Raw genomic sequence first — 20,754 nt, forward strand, 5'->3', positions numbered from 1 at the left:
TGCCTTTGAATCAGCATAACAATATGTCATCATAGGTCAAATATAGCCACCTTGCAGTCACTACACTGGTATTCTTTGCAATAGCAAATTGAGAGCGTTGTTTTTGCCAAATTCACTTTACCCAACTTAATGATCGTAGATTTGTTTACATTGAGTGACAAATCGCTGTAATCACACACACACACACACACACACACACACACACACACACACACACACACACACACACACACACACACACACACACACACACACACACACACAGACAGAGGGATCTGGAGTTCTGGACCCCGAGCTGCTCAGCAGTTCTGACAGGCCAGCTGGGCTGAAGGCTGAGGGCCATTTAATGTCGGCTCCACACATTTTAATGTCACCCCTTGGCTTCTTCCCATGTGGCTGTGTGCAGTCTGTGCACGCATTCACACAGATAGCGGTTCCGGTGAGCCTTCCCGTGTCCAAAACGGTCGAGAAATGTCGGAGTTATCGTGTTGCAGCTTTCTGTGCTGGGACGCGTACATACGGGGGGACGCGTACACATACAGTACATACATACAGCTCCATCTCATGTAATTATTATATTTTGTAAAAGTAAATTTTCTTCCGTAATGTAATTCAAAAAGTGAAACTTTCATATATTCTCAATTCATTGTGCATAAAGTGAAGTATTTAAAACCTTTTTTTGTTTTAATCTTGATGATTATGGCGTACAGCTCATGAAAATCAAAAAATCCTATCCCAATGAATTAGAATATTTTACGAGACCACTAAAAAAATGATCTTTTAAAAGAGAAATGTCGACCATCTGAAAAGTATATTAATGTATGCAGTTAATACTTGGTCTGGGCTACTGAAGCACACAGTGCTGTAAAATATCATAATAGATGGTTGTGTTGAGACAATGGACATGACAAAACACAGTGATTTAGGCCCATGTTATATGCTGGTGTTGATCCACTGACTGACTCATGACTGAATTATTTTTGTGAGTATATTGTGCTTCAGTATGTTGACAAGCTTCATGGCGATGCTAATTTTCCTTTCCAGCTCGATTTGGCACCTGCCCACAGAGCCAAAACTACTAGTAACTGGTGTACTGACCATGGCATTACTGTGCTTAACTGACCAGCCAACTGGCCTGACCTGAACCCCACACAGAATCTAGGTTGTATTGTCAAGAGGAAGGTGTGAGACATTATTAAAAAATAATTTACGGCTGTTATCAAAGCAAACCTGGGCTTCCATAACACCTCAACAGTGCCACTGGCTGATCACCTCCATGCCACGCCCCATTGATAATGATTTGTTCAAAAGAAGCCCAGACCAAGTATTAACTGCATACATTAATATACTTTTCAGATGGTCGACATTTCTCGTTTAAAAAAAACGTTTTTTTAGTGGTCTCGTAAAATATTCTAATTCATTGGGATAGGATTTTTTGATTTTCATGAGCTGTACGCCATAATCATCAACATTAAAACAAAAAAAGGTTTTAACTACTTCACTTTATGCACAATGAATTGAGAATATATGAAAGTTTTTTTAATATATTACGGAAGAAAATGAACTTTTACAAAATATTCTAATTACATGTGATGGAGCTGTACATGCACACCTAGACCACAGTCTTTTTACCCCGCTTCCCTCAGGCAGCAGGTTGCGTTCCCTAAAGACTGAAGGCCTGACATTCAAACAGCTTTTTCCCCACGGCTATCTGGCTCCTCAATGCTGCTGGTGTCCCCCCCTGACCCCCTTCTATCCTTCCTCCATCTGACCTGAACACTTTAACTCTCTGCACTTTCTATTTATTCACTATTGTGTGAATATATGTTTTTATATATATGTTTTTGCACTGTTTTGTCCTGTTTTGCACCAAACCAAATTCCTAACATGTTTACATTTCATCATGGCAATAAAGGCTTCTGATTCTGATTCTGACATGGGGACACACATAGCTCCGTAATGGAGCGAAGGCACCGCAAAAAAAAAAAAAAAAAAAATGGATTTAGCACACATTGAGCTGTGAGTCAGATACTGTACGAAACATTGAGGGAATAATCATATAGTTGCTGTCGGACAGAAACCACCTTATTTCCATATTCAAAGTTTTTGTGTTTTTTTGCAAATGAATGTCCTACTTGATCATACTACAGTACAGCGTCACACAAAAGCATGACAAGTGGTGGACTTGAAACAAGCCTACAGTATATCTGCTGCTTTTGCAAATTATTACATTTGAATCCTGGAAAGCAACAGTTTTGGACATATGAGGTTTCCACCCGATAGGTCATGGATTATTCATGCTTGGGTTGATTGGAGACTATGAATTAATCACGTCAAGGTGCAGCACATTCTTTTTTCCCATTCACACCTGGACCTGTCTGACGGCTCACCAGTGTGCATCCACATGGATATTTTTTTATCAGGGAAACGTTGATCAAAATAATATTTTTTTTGTAGACTTAAGTAAAGCCTAATGCAGTTTAACAATAATTTAACTATTGAGCGTGTCAAATGAAACCAAATGGACCCATGGATCCATCATTTATCTGGGGACCACCTGGAACCACCTCAAGGACCACTGGTGGTCCCCCGGACCACTGGTTGAAAACCATTGTTATAATGGGTTAACCCAGTCCAGCATACACTGACTAGCTCATTGCAAAATATGTGAGTGGAACAAAGGCATCGATTTCTCCCCAGAATACACTGCTCTGAGTCTGGGATGTATATATAATAAAATCACACCCGTGTGAAGTGAGTGGTGCAACTCCGTGTGTGTGTGTGGGGAGGGAGGGGGGTGGGGGCGGAAGTTCCAGACCCACAGGAACGCACTCAGGTGCGAAATGACAGTTACCGTGTGGGGGTCCGGGCCCGGGTCCCTCTACTGTACTGTACTGTCACTGTACTGTACTGGGACACCCGAAATCATCATATATACAGTTAATATGTGCGTGTGTGTTTGTGTGTGTGTTAGGTTGCGCACAGGTGGTGAAAAACAACCATGCTGTTTTCGTGCTCAGACGCACCCAGCCAGCCAGATACCCAGCCACACACATAGCTCCGTAAGGGAGTGGTTGCACCACTCAAAAAGAAAGTGGCTCGTCACAGAGAACCCCCATGCAGTGGGTCTGCAGTGACGGCATTAGAAGGCTCCAGACGGTGTGTGTGTGTGTGTGTGCTCCTCTGGGGGCTGACAGCCCCTCCCTCTGTGGCATCCACACTGTGACGGTGTGTGCTCCTCTGGGGGCTGACAGCCCCTCGCTCTGTGGCATCAACCCTGTGACGGTGTGTGCTCGGTGTGTGCTCCAGAGTTTTTCATCCATGAGCCAGTTCCAAACTTGGAACATTAATTATTAATTGAGTGTGCAAAACCATACCTATATTAAATTGTTTATAGGATCAATATAAGTACATTTTTGCACATGTTCCTATATAATGCCTAATTTGCATATTTATTTGTGTAAGTAATCAACTGGGGAAGTTTCATGGCGACAATTTAATTCTAGGTATGGTTTTGCCCACTCAATTCATAGCTCTGGCTCATGGACTAAGAACCAAAAAGAACTAAAAAGGGCCTGTGACCAGGACCAACTGGCAGCCCAGGGGAAACCAGCTGGTTTCGGAACGCATTTTTGTCATGTCATTGTCATGAGTCGCGAGTGAATATCCTGTTAGTTTTTTTGGTTTCCTAAATGTTGTCATTAGTTATTATTTAGATTTTGTAAAGCCTTCCACAAGTTTTCACGATTTGAAAACCACTATTTCTCTTTTGGACCTGGATAAAAATGTCGCAGGCCGCTTTGTGCAAAACATGTTTTTGGACAGTACACCTACAGATTTTGTCCAAACATCATGCAAATTGGTACACAGTCTCTCTAGAGCCATTCAACGAAACGGGTCTTTCAGATTTTTCAGACTCCATCCTGATTGTCTAATATTGGCTTCCAAAGTTCGCAGGAGTGCTCAGTTTCAAATGCCACAAATCTGCTCTCCATAGTCATGTGATCAAGTCGGGTTTGTTTGATTTCTCATAATCCATCCTGATTGGCTACGATTGGCTTCTAAAGTCTCCTCAACACAGCGTCCGAATGCGGTGAAACTGTGAATGCATAATATTCCCACTAGGCTGAGGAAGAAATGCCAATCAGCGTCATGGTGGCGCTACAACATGCCAAGTGGCGGCACACACACACACACACACACACACACACACACACACACACACACACACACACACAAAACATGTTTATATTACTCCTAAACATTTTGCCAAACATCACACACACTCCTATCCTCCTGGTGGAGACCTGTACCCAGAAGGGCACTTTTTCTAGTTACCAATGTTTTAATTTTGTTCTTTTTGACCGATATTTTGTCCAAAAAAGATTTTCTAATACATTTTAAAAGCTTAGAATCTATCAAAGTTTCTATTGGAGGAGATATAACTTATGAAAACAACATGACATGAAAAAGAGAAAAAATTATAATTGGGGGTCAAACATTCTGCTTATCTGCTTGTGGCCAAGGACTCACTGCTATCTGATCCTCCAGTCACAGCCATGTTAATGGGGATTACAAATTCAATGTTTTTACCTTTCCACATTTGGTAGTTTTAAGATTGGTGAAGATGCTTGGATGTAGGGATGGGACGATATGAAAATGACATGATTATTATGGCAAAAATAATTGCGATTAACAGCATTATCGTCATAATCAAAATATGCTTAAAACGTACTTACTCATTTACTGGCAGAATTGTTTCAGTCTGTATAGTCCCTTCCCTGCCGAGGTCTCCAAGCCTGATATCTTATCACGACGCGTGATGAGCTCATTTCCACTATTTTTGAAGTTCAAGTTGTGAAACAGATTTTGGCCCCCTCAAGGACCCCTGGGGGGGACCCCACTTTGAGAAGCACTGTTCTGAAGCATGGGAGTGGGGGGAGTGGAACAGATGAATGTGCTCCCCCAAGGCAGAGCTCTCCTGACCTACTTACACCACAGAGTAACCTCCCGCTCTCTCACTCGGGGCTATTTAGAACCAATCTGCCTTAATCTTGCTCATGTGACGTCGACAAAATCACCTGTAAAATCTAACGATATTTAGTCGACTAAAACTAGACTCGAACTAAAACATTTCAGATGACTAAAATATGACTAAATCAAAATGTGCTGTCAAGATCAACACTGCCATGTGTCCTGTCTCCGGATAAAGGCCCCGAAAATAACTTGAGGTGTCTTCAGGTCAAATGCCAGGTGTCTTAAGTGTGTTCTTCATCAGGATAGCATCCAGCTTCCTCCTCCCCTCCGTGAACCATCTTGAGCTGCTGCACTGGGATCCGGAACCGAAGGATCCAACATCGAGGAACCATAATCGGTTCCATCACATTTTGGAACCTTTTCCGGGAACCGGTTTTATCACGCTGCCAGAGCTGGTTATGTGGACTATGTGCATGTTGACGTCTGAATATACAATCATAATAACCAGTGGTGAAACCAAATGTACAATGTCACAGAGTTACCGACCTGCAAGGGTCCATTTGGAACCCCCTCGAGTAGCCCAGAGGGAACCTGGACCGCGAGGACCACTATAATAATATGCATGCAGTACCATACGCATGATTGAATTTGTGTTCATCAAAATTATATACAGTATATTTTGTTAAATATATAAAATCCTAAACGATCCCAACCCTAGCTTACACCTCATTAGCATATCATCCCTGTCGTGTGAAATGTCCAAATAAATCTGTTACTTTTCAGGACTAAAAAATAGTAAAATGATCTTTTCGTGCATTTTGATCAAAGATCCTGGGAGGAGATGCATTTTAACTGATTTTCATATAATTCAAAATGGCGGCTTGTGGATCTGCTACTTTAGTAGTGCAGTTAAAATATGGAGATGAGAGGTTTCTGCCCCGACAGCGAGGATATGTAATGGCCCTTGATTAAATGTGTGTGACGGCTGCTTGTGCCACTTGCATCATTCAGATCTACATGGCTCTGGATGCAGGCAGGCGGGCAGGCAGGGCTCAGCTGCTGCAGTTTGTCTTGCAGCCAGGCCGTTAGCCCCGGCCACAGTGTTGCCAGATTTAGCTGGAAATTTATAAGCAACCAGGTCTATTAAAACGAGCGCAAAAAAAGTGGCGAAGGCCACATGAACACTTTATAAACATATACTGTACTGTACATTGGCTTTTTGAAAGTAGATTATCTACAAGCTTACAACTTGCAATGTGAGCTTGAAAGAGCTTGATTGTTTGGGGGGGAATATTTCGGAATATTTATATTTTTTTAAGATATTTTTGGGGGCTTTTTATGCCCTTATTTGATAGTGTAAAAGTAGTCTGACAGGAAATGGGAAGAGAGAGCATGGAGCAAAGGTCGCCGGGATCGGGACTCGAACCCGCAACACACTGGCTGGATTAGCAGCCTAGGTGCCCAGATGGCTACGCCAGCTGCCCGAGCCATATTTAGAAATATTTTGGTCTGTAGGACAAATATATATTTATAATAAACAGTTTGAGATCAACTGTCTGGTGTAAATAACATTCGGAAGGAATCCAAATAAGCCAAGTAGACTTTAGAAACAAGCCCCCCAAAAAATGCGCCCAACAACTACCATTTACAAGCCACAAATGAGCGTACATGGCAAGGCTGAGCCGGGTACCAACTGAGTGTACAGGAAGCAGACTGAACCTCAGGACTGTCCCAGAGTACATTCATCTGTTAGTCAGTGGTGGACTGTAGTGGAGTATATTTAGCTGAGTAAATGATGTACTTTTGCATCAGTGTGTGCTTACTGTGTACACTATGGCTGGTGGATGTACTAGCACAGAAGGTACTCGTTATGCAGAATGTCCCATTTCACAAGTTTTCCAAATATATATAAATTGTTTTGCAGATCGGCTGTTTTCAAATTGTCGAAATGTAAATGGCTGAAAAAGCTGTTAATGTATGTGTTGTAATAACGATCATAATCTACAAAGTAACTAGTAACTAAAGTTTGCAAATAATTATATTGGAGTAAAAGTATACTATTTACCTCTGAGATGTACAGTATAGCTGAGTAGAAGTAAAAGTACTAAACATTGTAAATACTTCACTTACGTTAAGTAAAACAATAAAAACTCACAATTTACTTAAAGGAGAATTCCATACTAGAAAACTTTATTTGTAGTTGTGCATTATTGGCTATTTCCCCTACCACAAGCCCCAATGAATTGAATGGGGCTATGGGGTGTTGTGCTAATTCGCTTATTTCCATCGCTCAAACATCTATTTATTTTGTATATATCCTCTCTTCATAATGTAAATAGTATCCCAAGCGGCACACTTTACTACTTATTTTGATGGAAATAAGCAAATTAGCACAAAAACCCAACCCCCACTGAGGGCTTATGGTAGGGGAAATAGCCAATAATGCACTTTTGCACAAAATAACACCTGGACCTCTTTGGTGAGGACGTAACAACTACAAATAAAGGTAAGAAAACCATCTAGTATGGAATTCTCCTTTAAGAAACAGTACTTGTACTTAGTAAATGTACTTAGTTACTTTACCCCACTGAGTGGCGTCGAGTACCTTGTCTACTACTGACTGCTGCTGACTGTACACAAAGCTTGTTGCGCCACCTCAGGGTTGTCACGATACGTTTATCTGTTGGTTAATAAGGACGTCAGGCCCTGGTTGTGACTGACGGGCCTTGGGACCAATGGTGACAGGTGTGTTGTGAGTGATGGGCCTCCGGGCCAACGGTGGTAGGTGAAATGTCCCTTTGTCTCTCCTGCGGACTAGATACTCCTCTGTTATTAATGAAGGCAGGCTTTATTGCTGCAGTCCAGCGTGTAGACAAATGTTCACCCCACCCCCGAATGAGGCTGGCGCTAATTGCTATGATTAACGGGTGTTGCGTGAGGCTAACTGACCGAGAGAGATATCTGATATGGAATCTATACTCCGTTTGAGTCTGTTAATTAGTGTGGTTTGTTACTAGATGTATCACTGTGTTCCATGATAGCCTCTAGGGCGGTGTTTCCGTAACACAGTGGAAATAGCAGACCTACAAGCTCACAGAGAGTTGCTCACTATTGAATATGCAGGATTATACTGTACTAGAGAGGTGCCCGTGGGGCCTCTACGGCGGTGCCCGTTGGGCACTGGCCTACTTGGAATGATTGTCTCTCTGTGTCCCTTTATTCCTATATATGGAGTTCTGTGTCTGCCCAAATATGGAGTGTTGTGAGGTCAGAACAGGCCAGCTCCATATATGGATGCTGGGTAGGGGCCCGATCCAGAGCCCGGGCAGAGAGGCCTGTTTGGGGCGATTCTGGACAACCGTGGGTCCGACCAACTCGACACCGGGCACTGCTGTGGTGTGGAACGCGTGTGTCGAATTTGACTTGGTGCATTTATAGATAGATAGACTAGAACGGTGCCCGTGGGACCTCTACGGCGGTGCCCGTTGGGCACTGGCCTACTTGGAACAATGCAAGTTGGAATAGCATGCCCCACCCCGATATTATGCGTTGGAGCCTCTACAGGTTCTCGAGTTACGTGGATTACACACACACAGACAGACAGACTTGGTGCATTTATAGATAGATTATAGATAGATAGATATAAGGTATTTTGGTATGTCCTGGGGAGACCCCAAATTTGGGTTCTGAGCTGAAAAGTTTGGGCAGCACTGCTCTATGGGATTTTGATGTCGTTCAAGCCAAATAAATGGTTGTTCTTCAGTGACAGTATGGCTTTGTTGTATTTCTATTGGTGACAACTTTTAACTGTGAAACTCAGCACTTTATACTTGTATGCAGCACTTGATTCAGCACTTTATTCGTTTGTGCAGCTTTTTCATTCTTTTACTCTGGTCCCAATCCTAGAATCACATACAAGATTCAGTACCTCCCCATACCTACACCCCCACCCCATTTGATGCACCCTATGTATGTGGGCTTTTTGTATTTTATTGTCTGTGTCTGTGTCTCTTGCTTGCTGCAAAACCAAATCACCCTCCACTCCAGGGATAAATAGATTTGATAGGGATTCAATAAAGTTGAAAGTTTCCCCGGCTTTTCCTTCTCTGTGCTTTCCTCTTGTGTGTATGTGTGTCTTTGTGTGTGTGTATCATGTTATTGCTGCAGATGACATTACTGTCACTTGTTTCACTGCTTTGAATTGTGAAATCATATAAAAACGCTCCCTCCACTACAGTGTACAGTACACAGGGTTTTTCTCGAACAAAGCTTCACTGTACAGCAAAGATGTGAACAGTTTTTTTCCCCTTCAGTTTGAGCTGGCGCAATGCTTGTTAATTGCGGCGGTTGTCTTCATTTACTTAACTACGAGACCGGGTCAGATGAACTTGTGTCTTTCTTGCGTTATAATGCGCCCAGGGAGAAGTGCATCAGTACAGTCTAGTGCAGTGCAGTGCAGACACACTGACACTGCACAGCCCCAGAGAGCTTGCCAACATGTCTCACAGAACAATATGAAATCGGCGCTCAACGCTGTGTGCTGTGAGCATTAAGCTTCAGGGTATGTCAGAACAGATTACAAGCCTGCTCCTCTCTGCTCTTCTCCGCTTTTTCCCAGCATCTCTCTCTCTCTCTCTCGCTCTCTCTTTCTCTCCTTATTCCCTTTCCTCTCCTTCGCCCAATTGCCTTCGTCCCTTATCTCGTTGGCTCCTTACTAAGCCATCTTGGCCCTAGTGTTCCATCCATGCCTCATTGTCTCTTCCTCCCTGTCCTCTGACTGGAGGGCCACAGTTGAAGTGGCTGGCTCTCACAGAGCTCATCGTTCTTTAGGCTTGGACTAGTCCCTCGTTGAGGGCCGGAGGTTTTAGCTGGGGCCCAGAGGGGAGGCCCAAGATGGATACCCAGATCCAGGGTCCGTCGTTAAGGTTTTTTCATCCTTGCCCTGCAGGGCAAGTAGTACCTCTCAGGTCTACTTGCCCCCCATCTAAATTTCCACGTACCCTACAGAGGGGTATCGTTCCTTAGTTGAAGCATGGACAGTTAAAGCAGTATGGCAGAAACTGAACCGATCAAATCAACCAGTAGTCACAACAGGGTTGGGTTCTAGACTAAACTTTTCCTCCGGTAGCACTGGTGTAGTACTATCCCTTTAAGACTGCGTTGCATTTAATTGACATTAAGCGAGACCTTTGTAGTTATGCAAGCAAACGCGCGCCGTGCATGAGGCAATTAAAGTGAATGTGATAATCGGTCGTCTTTTGTACAACGGAGGCTGGGGTTCGAATCCTCCCGAGTATTGGATTATGTGCAGGATGTAATTTGTAGACGTGAGGGGACTTTATTTGAATATTCTATTTTAATTAACTTGGGTTCTGTACTTCTGTAGTAAAAGTGTTTAAAAGTAAAAAATATCTCTCGCGTAATTATGCCAGTGTGCCAGTGATCACTCTCTCCTGTGCCAATGTTGGCACCCGTGTCTAAGGATGCCTACCCCTGCCTTACCCAATGGTTGTATCCACTTTCAACCTGCCCATGATCATGTTTGGCGTAATGGTGCAGCCCTGCTGTTTCACATCACTTGGTTCATGAGTTGGGAATGTGATTAAGCTGCTACCCATACTGTGCGTACATCCCAAATACAAACAAACACATTATGCAACAATGGCTTCTGGAACAAACCAGCCTTTTTTTTTTTTTAAGTTGTGCCTTTCTGAGATGCTCGTCAGCACAGATCTGTCGCCGGCCATATGGATGCTGCTCTTTCAGAGCGGCGGGGGCTTTGCTCGCGCTAGGAGGATGGGGGATCATCTGCATAGAGCGTCTGCCCCTATGGATTGCAGCAGCACCATGTGTAATAGCCCCCCCACCCCCAAGCTTAGCGGTGTGTGTGTTGGACAGCTATTCCCTCTCTCTCTCTCTTCCAGACAGTGTTGCCAGATTTTGTGTGAGAAACGAGCGCGGCCAGGGCTACGTAAAATGAGCCCAAAAGAAGAAACTAGCAGTATTTATCCACAAGTCCAAAGTCCCTTATAACACTGGTTCTCAATGTGGGGTCTGGGGTCCTTTAGGGGGTCCCAGGGGGGTCCCCTAAAAAATACGTTACAGCATCACAATCATTTCAACCCCTTTATCCATGTAGGCTATTCCAAAGTGAGTAGCAGATATACAGGCTTGTGTAGCCTACATTTCTGTTTTTTTTTAATTTAAATGTTTGATTTCTTTAATAATTATGCATTTTTGTAACAAATCTTCTCTAAGTTTTGGCGGTCCCTGGCACAAACCATTTTCAGATAGGTGGGTTCTGCGGCCAACTCATATAAATTTTGGGGGGGGTCCTTTCCTTGGGGACAATAAAGTGAGAACCACTGGCTTATAATAAGCAGACTTGGCAACGCTGCTCTCTTCACGTGCTTGACATAAAAAGAGGAAATCCCATTTCAGCCGTGAACATTGTGCCTGCGTGGCAGAAACGGGCAGGGACCATATACATCAAAGCACGGTGACAGAGTGGAGGTTTAATGACAATGACAATGGCAGATCAGATTGACAGTGCATAGTGTAGTGGTGGCAGCACGGAACCACTGACACGGAATATCCTTGTCGTCGGCTGCTGACTATTCATATGAAAAACAATCTAAATAAATAATTCTGACTGCATACATTTGAATTTAACCTATTCTGGACGGGAACCCCTTTTGGTGTTTTATTAAGCCTTTATGTTATACTTTAGCTATTGAAAAATAGCTATTGAAAAATCGTGAGAATGCGGCACAAATCTTTGAATATATTATATTCTTTCAGTGCAAACGTTTTTAACTCAAATATTTGCTTCTGAGGGGTTCCTGGAATAACATATTTTCAGATGCGGGTCGGTGGCCAAATTAATTTAATTCGGGGGGTCCTTGACATGAAAATGTTTGAGAACCACTGACATACTTTAGAAACATGGGTTTTTCAGAAAACTGTTAGGATTTAGAAGGTATTTGTAGAATCGTCTTCAGGTCAAAATGGGTTAAAGAATACACATTTGTGCAGGCTAAAGGGTAGCAGTGCCCTTTTAAACTCATATGTCATAAAAAATAGATGTTTGGTAGCTGTTCAAGCCATATTCTTTTGTTTTTGATCCTATAATTCTGCACGCACACGCAGGTACAGATGTAGCTGTATTGGCTGTAATGTGGTTCTGCATAGGCCGTTGCCATTGTTATGTGCTACATATTTTTTCTTTTCAGTGTTTATTGTGCAGATTGTAAAGGAAGAGAGATGGCTCACTCCTCCTTAGCTTAGCTACGTTTAACACTGGAAATACAAGTGGAAAGACACCTGTGATTAATTTACCAAAAAACACCACCGATTAATCGATTAACCCATTAAAAGCATGGGTCATTTTAAGATTTTTGCGTTGGCTTTTCAAAAATAGCAGATGCACATGATTTTTTTTTATAATTTTGAGTTACAACTACTGATTTAGAAGTCATTTGTAGAGTCTGCCTCAGGTCTAAATGGCTAAATTGTTGCACCCCTCAAATGCACTCACTGGCCCTTTGTGTGTGTTGACAGGTTCCACATACAGCGTTCTCTCCACCATGCCCTCGGACTCGGAAAGCAGCAGCTCCCTCAGCAGTGTTGGTATGTACAATGATGACAGAATTAAGGGCATATCTCTCTCTCTCTCTCTCTCTCTCTCTCTAAACGGCACGGTTCATTTATTTTATTGTTTAAATAAAAGCTCTATTTTCAAATAGGAATCATTGCTATAGGAGAGTTTGTTCCATATTATCAGTGGTCCCGTACAGGATACATGGCAAACAAGTGAAGTTGGAAGTGAAACAAATGGAACTGGAAGATTTGAAGCTGAGGTCCTCTGTGATGATTAGATGAAATTGGTGAAATGGGGAGACCCCTGTTACTGAACAAAAATAAAGAACTATCAGATTATAATGTTTTAACATTGTTTTAATCAAAAGACTAAATATAACCCCTGATGAATACCCCACATATTATTATGTATTTATTTTTGAGTGATTGGGTGTTTACATACATTCTTGAATACAGACCCATACACAATATCATAAGCAAAGAGTGTTATCAAGGAGGAACAAGGGGGCACGGTGGCACAGTTGGTAGTGCTGTCGCCTCACAGCTAGAAGGTCATGGGTTCGATTCCCGCTCGGGACGCTGTCGGCGTGTTTCCTCCTCTGCGTCATCAGTGCCCATACCAGAAGGCGGGGTTGGCGAAAGGGCCTTTCTGTGTTGAGTTTGCATGTTCTCCCCGTGTCACCTAGGGTAGGTACCCTCACAAAAAACATGCAGTAATCCTGGTCTCTAAACTGCCTCCCCCTGGCCAGCCGGGGCGCCTGATGGAGGGGAAAGGAACTGGTTGGAATAACATGTTCCTTCCACGCGCTACGTCCAACCAGGGAAACTCCCCCCTGTCAGGTGTAAAGGAGCAACTTGGACACTCAGGCATGAAGGAAGCATGAGTTCAAGTCCGTTGCTCTCCCCATGTCCCCCATATATGGGGACTAGGTTGGCGGAGGGTGTGTAGAGCCCAGGATCACATTAGATAATTGACACAGGGGTGAAAAATGGGTTACAAAATTGTGGGATCAAAATTAAAATTACACATGTTTTTTTTTTTTTAATAATTTTTATCCCACGATTTTGTAACCCATTTTTCACCCCTGTGTCAATTATCTAATGTGATCCTGGGCTCTACACACCCTCCGCCAGCCTAGTCCCCATATATGGGGGACATGGGGAGAGCAACGGACTTGAACTCATGCTTCCTTCATGCCTGAGTGTCCAAGTTGCTCCTTTCCACCTGACAGGGGGGAGTTTCCCTGGTTGGATGTAGCACATGGAAGGAACACATTATTCCAACCAGTTCCTTTCCCCTCCATCAGGCGCCCCGGCTGGCCAGGGGGAGGCAGTTTAGAGACCAGGATTACTGCATGTTTTTTGTGAGGGTACCTACCCTAGGGGACACGGGGAGAACATGCAAACTCCACACAGAAAGGCCCTTTCGCCAACCCCGCCTCGGGTATGGGCACTGATGGCGCGGAGGAGGAAACACGCCGCCAGCACCCACAGCGTCCCAAGCGGGAATCGAACCCAGGACCTTCTAGCTGTGAGGCGACAGCACTACCAACTGTGCCACCGTGCCCCTGAAAAAAAATTACACATGTTAAACATTATGTATTTCAGTAAGGTTGTGGCTTGCACCTCATTCTTACTCAGCCTCTCGCTCGCACGCACGCACGCACGCACGCACGCACGCACGCACGCACGCACGCACGCACGCACGCACGCACGCACGCACGCACGCACGCACGCACGCACGCACGCACGCACGCACGCACGCACGCACGCACGCACCCGCTAACACCCGCACGCACGCACCCGCTAACACCTGCACAGACAAGCTACCTAACTAACCTACCTACGTTGCTACATGTCTATCCCCACCCACCCACCTACCCAGCCTTACCTTACACACACACGAGGGAAATGCGGGAGGAAACAAGAGGGGAACAAACACGAAACCACACACACACACACACACACACACACACACACACACACACACACAAACACAAGGTTCCTTAGGTTATTTAGCACAGGTTGATTCAGCGGCTCCACTCCTCCTACAATGCCTCATAAATTGAACTCCACAGATCGTTAAATTGGTTTTCTGTCCTCAACACCCCACATATTATCATATTATGTTTTACTTCCTAATAAAAAGTAAACTGAAACAAGGAAGCCCAGTCTGAAATGGTGCTGAATAGAAAAAAATAAATGAAATGCCCTTGTAGTTAATTTAGGCACTGCAGTGTAACACAGGTTTCCCCTCCATCCACCTCTTAACGTCACATTCTTGCAGAAACCTCTCAACTCCATATTTCAACGTATTGTTTTTCTTCATAAACTATTAATTCCCTACTTTGTCATACTACACAGTGTTACACAAATGTAGCCAAAATCTGTAGCCAATCTACAAGCTCACAAGTGAGCTTGTCTTGTGCTTTGCTATTGTTTTAAAAATGTTATAAGTAAAAGACTCACCCGAACACATCTCTCTGTTTTTACTAACAACCGTTTCACCGAGTCACCTTATCACCTAAACGTGGAGTATGAATAGGCCTTTAATAACGATTGGATCCACCAAAAGTAACCGTTTTGAACATACAAGGTTTCCATTCGGCGGTGGCGATAAGGAAGGTGACCCTGTTCATTCTCTCCCACTTTTGACAGGAGTCCAAGTGACTCAGCGCCGGTGTTACATAAAGGAAGCAAAAAGAGCCAAATGTAGATACAAAAAAACCTTCCTGAAAATCCTTCCTGTCGGGCAGGAAACCTTGTATCTCCATAATTACAATGGAGATTCAGTAGATTCTTAACTAGTCTCTCTTAACGGTCCGATTCCTTACCGGTTCTCTTCAACGATTCCTATATTAAAGATGACGCAGGCATTATTGTATCCAATATTCATGCAGGTCTGTAACTCAGGGTATACAAAATTGGAACCGAATGGCCTCTTATGGGTCCATTTGGTTCCATTTGTACAAGTCAGAGTTATGGGTGTCCTTGAAATAAATAAAGTTTGAGAACCAGAACCACCGGTATTGTAAATGTGTAGCAGACGTGTGTGAGGAAAAAAGAAAAGGTTCTCCAACCTCACTTGTGACTGGTGCATCATACACAATGATCTTTATAAATTATAAAGATCATTGTGCTTCACCTATGAGAAACAATAGAACAGAACCCGCACAATGTTTTGTGAAAAAATGATTTTTTTTATATGTAATTTAGAGTAGCCAAATATGTTTTGGCCTCTTTGTTTTATCCTCTGAAATGTTTAATCGTGACTGCCCTACTCATGGCTGCAGGGTCGCCCGTCAGTGGCGAAGCAGCGTCGCCCCCGCCCCCCACGGCCATGAACGACAACAACCGCGTGCCAGCGGGCGACAGCCTGGACGCCGTCCTGTGCCAGCTCCGCCAGGTGACCAGGGAGAGGGACGAGCTCCGCAAGCGCCTGGCACTGGCATCGCCTGGCACCACCTTCGACGACTGCAGGTACAGTGGTCACCCCTGCACGCACGGAACGTGCTCGCGCATGGGTAGACTGACTTGTCATTTTGAAAGTAGATCTCACGTCATAAATGTGTGGGCACCCCTGATGTAAGACTAGTAGCATGCCAAAGTTTGTGCTATTGCCATTGAGAATGCATTGGGCGTTTAAGTTAAATAACTCAGAAACTACAAATCATTTAAAAGTAAAAAGTTCCAGCATTTGTCTTCACAGTAAGCTGAATTATAAAATGTGTGAATGAAGTTTCTAGGTGAAAGTGATTTTTTGACGTGCCATAGAGCTGCCATTGAGCCCCATTATAAATTTATCAAATTTGAAAGCACTATATTTTTAAAACTATGAAACATTTCAAAGATTCATTTTCAGGCAAACATGTCCACCGTAAGATGAACCTAAATAGGTTTGAATGGGGTTTCTAGGTGTAAGTATGTAGGACTAGTAGCATGGCAAAGTTTGTGCTATTGCCATTGAGAATGCATTGGGCGTTTATGTGTGGGCACCCCTGCCCTAGGATGACCCGAGGCCCACCACTTAAAAACCACATGCTACAGTGCTCAGATCTGAATTTAGGTGCTCAAATGAACTCAAACTGAAGCAATTCTGTAAAGGTCAACACTTCCGCCTGGGGTCATTTTAGGGGCTGGGACCTCCAGTAAAAGGCCTAAATACTCTCCAAGAGTTGGGGAACAACATATCAAGAGAGTGGAGTGGTAGGCCCTTGGATTGACCCAGGACCAGTGATTCAATGTACCCCACTGAAAAATAGCAGATCTACAAGCTCGTAGCGTGGCACTCGGTGCCGCACTACGAGCTTGTAGATCTGCCCAAAGTTGAAGGGCTTCAACCTTGGGTACTGGGGTAGCTGAAGTTGAAGCTCTGCCCTTCAACTTTGGGCACTTTTACATGTAGGCTGACCCAAAGTTGAAACAGTTGCCAGGGGGACATCTTTTTTCGCCTGGGGACCTCATCGTTGGATATGTTGTTCCCACAACCGAGAAGAGTATTTTACCCTTTACTGGAGGTTATAGGCCCTAAAATGACCCCATGAGGAAGCGTTGACCTTTACTGAATTGCTTCAGTTTCAGGTCATTTGACCACCTAACTTCAGATTTGGGCACAATTACATGTAGGCTGACCCAAAGTTGAAACAGTTGCCAGGGGGACATCTTTGGGCCTGGGGTCCTCATCGTTGGATATGTTGTTCCCACAACCGAGAAGAGTATTTTACCCTTTACTGGAGGTCCTAGGCCCTAAAATGACCCCATGAGGAAGCGTTGACCTTTACTGAATTGCTTCAGTTTCAGGTCATTTGACCACCTAACTTCAGATTTGGGCACCCTAACATGTGGTCTTTAAGTGGTGGGCCTGTGGTCATCTTAGTGGCTAGGAGGTCCAGTGAAAGGCCTACATACTCTCCTAAGATGGAGGAACAACATTTTACAATCTGGGAACCCTAGGCATTTGTATGGCTACAGGGCGACTGGTTCAATCCTACCCTAAATCTAGGCCTAAGACGTGACACCTCAAAGTGGGGTACATTGCATCCACTGGTCAATCCAAGGGCCTACCACTCCACTCTTTTGATATGTTCTTTCCCAACTCTTGGAGAGTATGTAGGCCTTTCCCTGGACCTTCTAGCTCTAGACCACCGGATAATCAGCAAAGACCTCCGAACATCGCACGTTTTATCCAAACCATGTAGAGCTCTGTAGATTTTGAGTTATTCCGCTTTTTAGTCAGCCTGTATAAAGGGAGGTGAACGGCAGCACGGTTGTGCAATCCGGTCTAGGATCGCTAAAGAAGGAGAGGCCAAGCAAAAAAAATAAAAAATAAAAATAAAGAAATCAGCAATCCGGTTTGATATCAATAATAAAGCTTATCAGATGGAACGTTACGCCAGAAGCAGTTGCCGGTTGGATTCCTACTGGCGGAACCTTCCGTCAGAAGCAGTAAATGTGTTAAAAACATACATTAGCCACTTCACCCTCTATGTATTTCGGCCATTTGAAAATAGACTATCTACAAGCTCACAATGTTAGATCTGCTTTTTTCAAAAGATGTTTATACAATTTAATAAATGTATGGTGTAAAGCAATGTGGGTTAATGTATCTTTTGTAATAATAATCCAAATCTATACTACAAAGTAACTAGTAACTAAAGTTTTCAAAAGTAGACAAGGGATGTAGTGGAGTAGAAGTAAAAGTACTGTTTCCACCACTACCGAAAGGTAGTGGTGGGGGGGGGGGGGGGTAGGGGGGGGGGGGGGGGGGGGGGGGAGTGTTTACCTTCTGTGTCAATTTGTCAGTGCAGTTTCTCCAGGATATGGGTGTGATCACTGATCAGGTCCAGGTGTCATGCTCTGACAGGGATAATGTTGACTTTACCTGAGAGAGTGACGCGGGTGACTGCTTCTCAATCTGGATGTGCTCGACAGAGCATTTCTTTATGACACGCAGATTAGGTGGAGGCTACATGGAAGACATCTCTGTTAAACACTTAAATCGTCCAGTCGTTGTTTTTCACCGCCCAAACTAAATCTCTTTTCAGATTTGCACAAGCAGATTGGCAGAAAGAAAATAATAAAATAAAGTATGGTACTTTACAACCGTCGGTCTGTTTCTATTTAGGTTTAATCCATTAAAACAAACCAGAGCAAACCAGGGCAAAGGAAAACGTTATTTTGTGCCAGGGACCCAGTACCTGGAGATTCTTTAGCAGATCTTCAAGCTCACAACGCGTTGCATGTTTTTCATCGTGAAAAAAACTCTTTCCCCAAGATTTTGAAATATCTGATTTCATGTGCTCATGTGACCAGCTTTTTTGGGGCTTGTTTCCATAAACCTGGTTGCTTATTTCTCTCGCAAAAAACTGACACCGCTACACTTGACCCCGACGCTGAAAACCAATGCTGTGGTTTTGCATGGCGTTGCATGACACATGCTTATATAGGAGGTGAAAACCAACGCGGTGGTTGCATGTAAACACATGGCTTTCCATGACACGTGCTTATAGGAGGTGAAATGCGAGTCGGTCGGTGGGTTCGGAGGGTCTCTGCAGACGAGGGTCACATAACAGATTAGCCCCCCCACCCCACCACGTTGACGCCTCACTTTCCCTGTCTTCCCGTAAAGGCCAAATTCCAAACAAGGCGTCCACGACTACGAGCGTCTGAAGAGCCAGTGCACGATGGCCATGGCAGAGCTGCAGTCCATGCAGAGCCAGCACACCACCACCCTGAAGAGATGTGAGGAGGCCGTGAAGGAGGCCGACTTCTATCAGTGAGTTATTCCTCTCCGTGCGTGCGTGCGTGCGTGCGTGCGTGCGTGCGTGCGTGCGTGCGTGCGTGCGTGACTAGCGAGCACCAAAATGTACCTGCACAAGTATAGTAGAATATGAGAAATCCTCCTTTTGAGGATCATGACATTTTTTTATTATTAAATAATAATTAAAAAAAAACATTCAGAACTTTCAGGGAATGCTTGATTTACACTTAGTGTCATTTAGTGATTCTCTCTGGTGTCATGCACTGAATAGCTGATCTACAAGCCCACAACTGCAAGGCGTTGACGGCCAGTGGATCTGCTACTATTTTTCGACTTTAGGCTCCTGGTTAAAAAAAATATTAATAAAGCAAAGAATAGGCCATTAAAAAAATAGCGTATTCTACAAATGCGTGTGTGTGTGTGTGTGTGTGTGTGTGTGTGTGTGTGTGTGTGTGTGTGTGTGTGTGTGTGTGTGTGTGTGTGTGTGTGTGTGTGTGTGTGTGTGTGTGTGTGTGTGTGTGTGTGTGTGTGTGTGTGTGTGTGTGTGTGTGTGTAACCTTTTTTCCTGTACTGCTAAGAAAGCTGTCATAAATAGATAATAGAGATTTTAGCATAATCGTTTCCATTCATCCATGTGAATTCATCTGTTGGAAAAAAATTCATACATTTCCAAAAATAGCCCTAAATACAGTAGCAGATTCACAAGCTCATGACATGCCTTGGCTTAGTTGACCTGTTTTGTTCATAGTACATTGTTCAGACATGATACAGATCAAGTGGAATTGGAAGTGATGACGCAGTTAAATGAGCTGCCAGTTGGAACTGGAACACTATAAAAATGAAGCTGATGATAGGGAAAATATATGTTCTGTTTATTAAAGAGATGGGGATACTGCTCTTACTGAACAAACACTCTATAGCAAAAAGAAAATCTAATACCGGTAATTTCTGTTAATTAAAAGTTTAAGAAATGGTGAACATTGCACACTGCTGTTGTGACCTCCTACATCTGCTGTTGTCACTATTTGGGTCTCGGGGGGGAAACGTCTAATTTCTCCTTTGGGTGTTGACCCAAAAAGTTAGGCAACCACTGCTATAGCTAGTTGTGCTCAGTATGACTGAATGATGAGCATCGTGTTACATGGTGTTACAGCCGCTGCTTGTTTTGATCCGAGGAATAATTGTCCTATTTTTATGTATCGGCTTACTGCAACATGGGACAAATAATGGCTCGGTGTTGCAATTAACCTAATTGGAAAAGAATCCCTCGAAGCCAGAGCCCATTACAGCAATAAAAAGAGAATTGCCTTTGCACACAAAGACATGGATGGCATTAATCCATTGAGACCTGGAACGCATCCATGTCACGTTAGCGTTAGCGTTTTAAACATTATGTTATAATTTAGCTATTGAAAAAT

The 20,754-nt window shown here is 43.7% G+C and overlaps 1 protein-coding gene across 1 annotated transcript in view; it reads left to right on the plus strand.

The window, feature by feature from the left end:
* Window positions 1-20,754, plus strand: part of dlg5a (discs, large homolog 5a) — a 97,484-nt gene that overhangs the window by 13,530 nt on the left and 63,200 nt on the right. The window contains exons 2-4 of the mRNA XM_079512514.1: window positions 12,538-12,606; window positions 15,870-16,056; window positions 19,205-19,351. Of these exons, the coding sequence (XP_079368640.1) occupies window positions 12,538-12,606; window positions 15,870-16,056; window positions 19,205-19,351 (403 nt within the window). The remainder of the gene's footprint in view (window positions 1-12,537; window positions 12,607-15,869; window positions 16,057-19,204; window positions 19,352-20,754) is intronic.

This window comes from Electrona antarctica, assembly GCF_951216825.1.
Source record: "Electrona antarctica genome assembly, chromosome: 10".
NCBI lineage: Eukaryota > Metazoa > Chordata > Actinopteri > Myctophiformes > Myctophidae > Electrona > Electrona antarctica.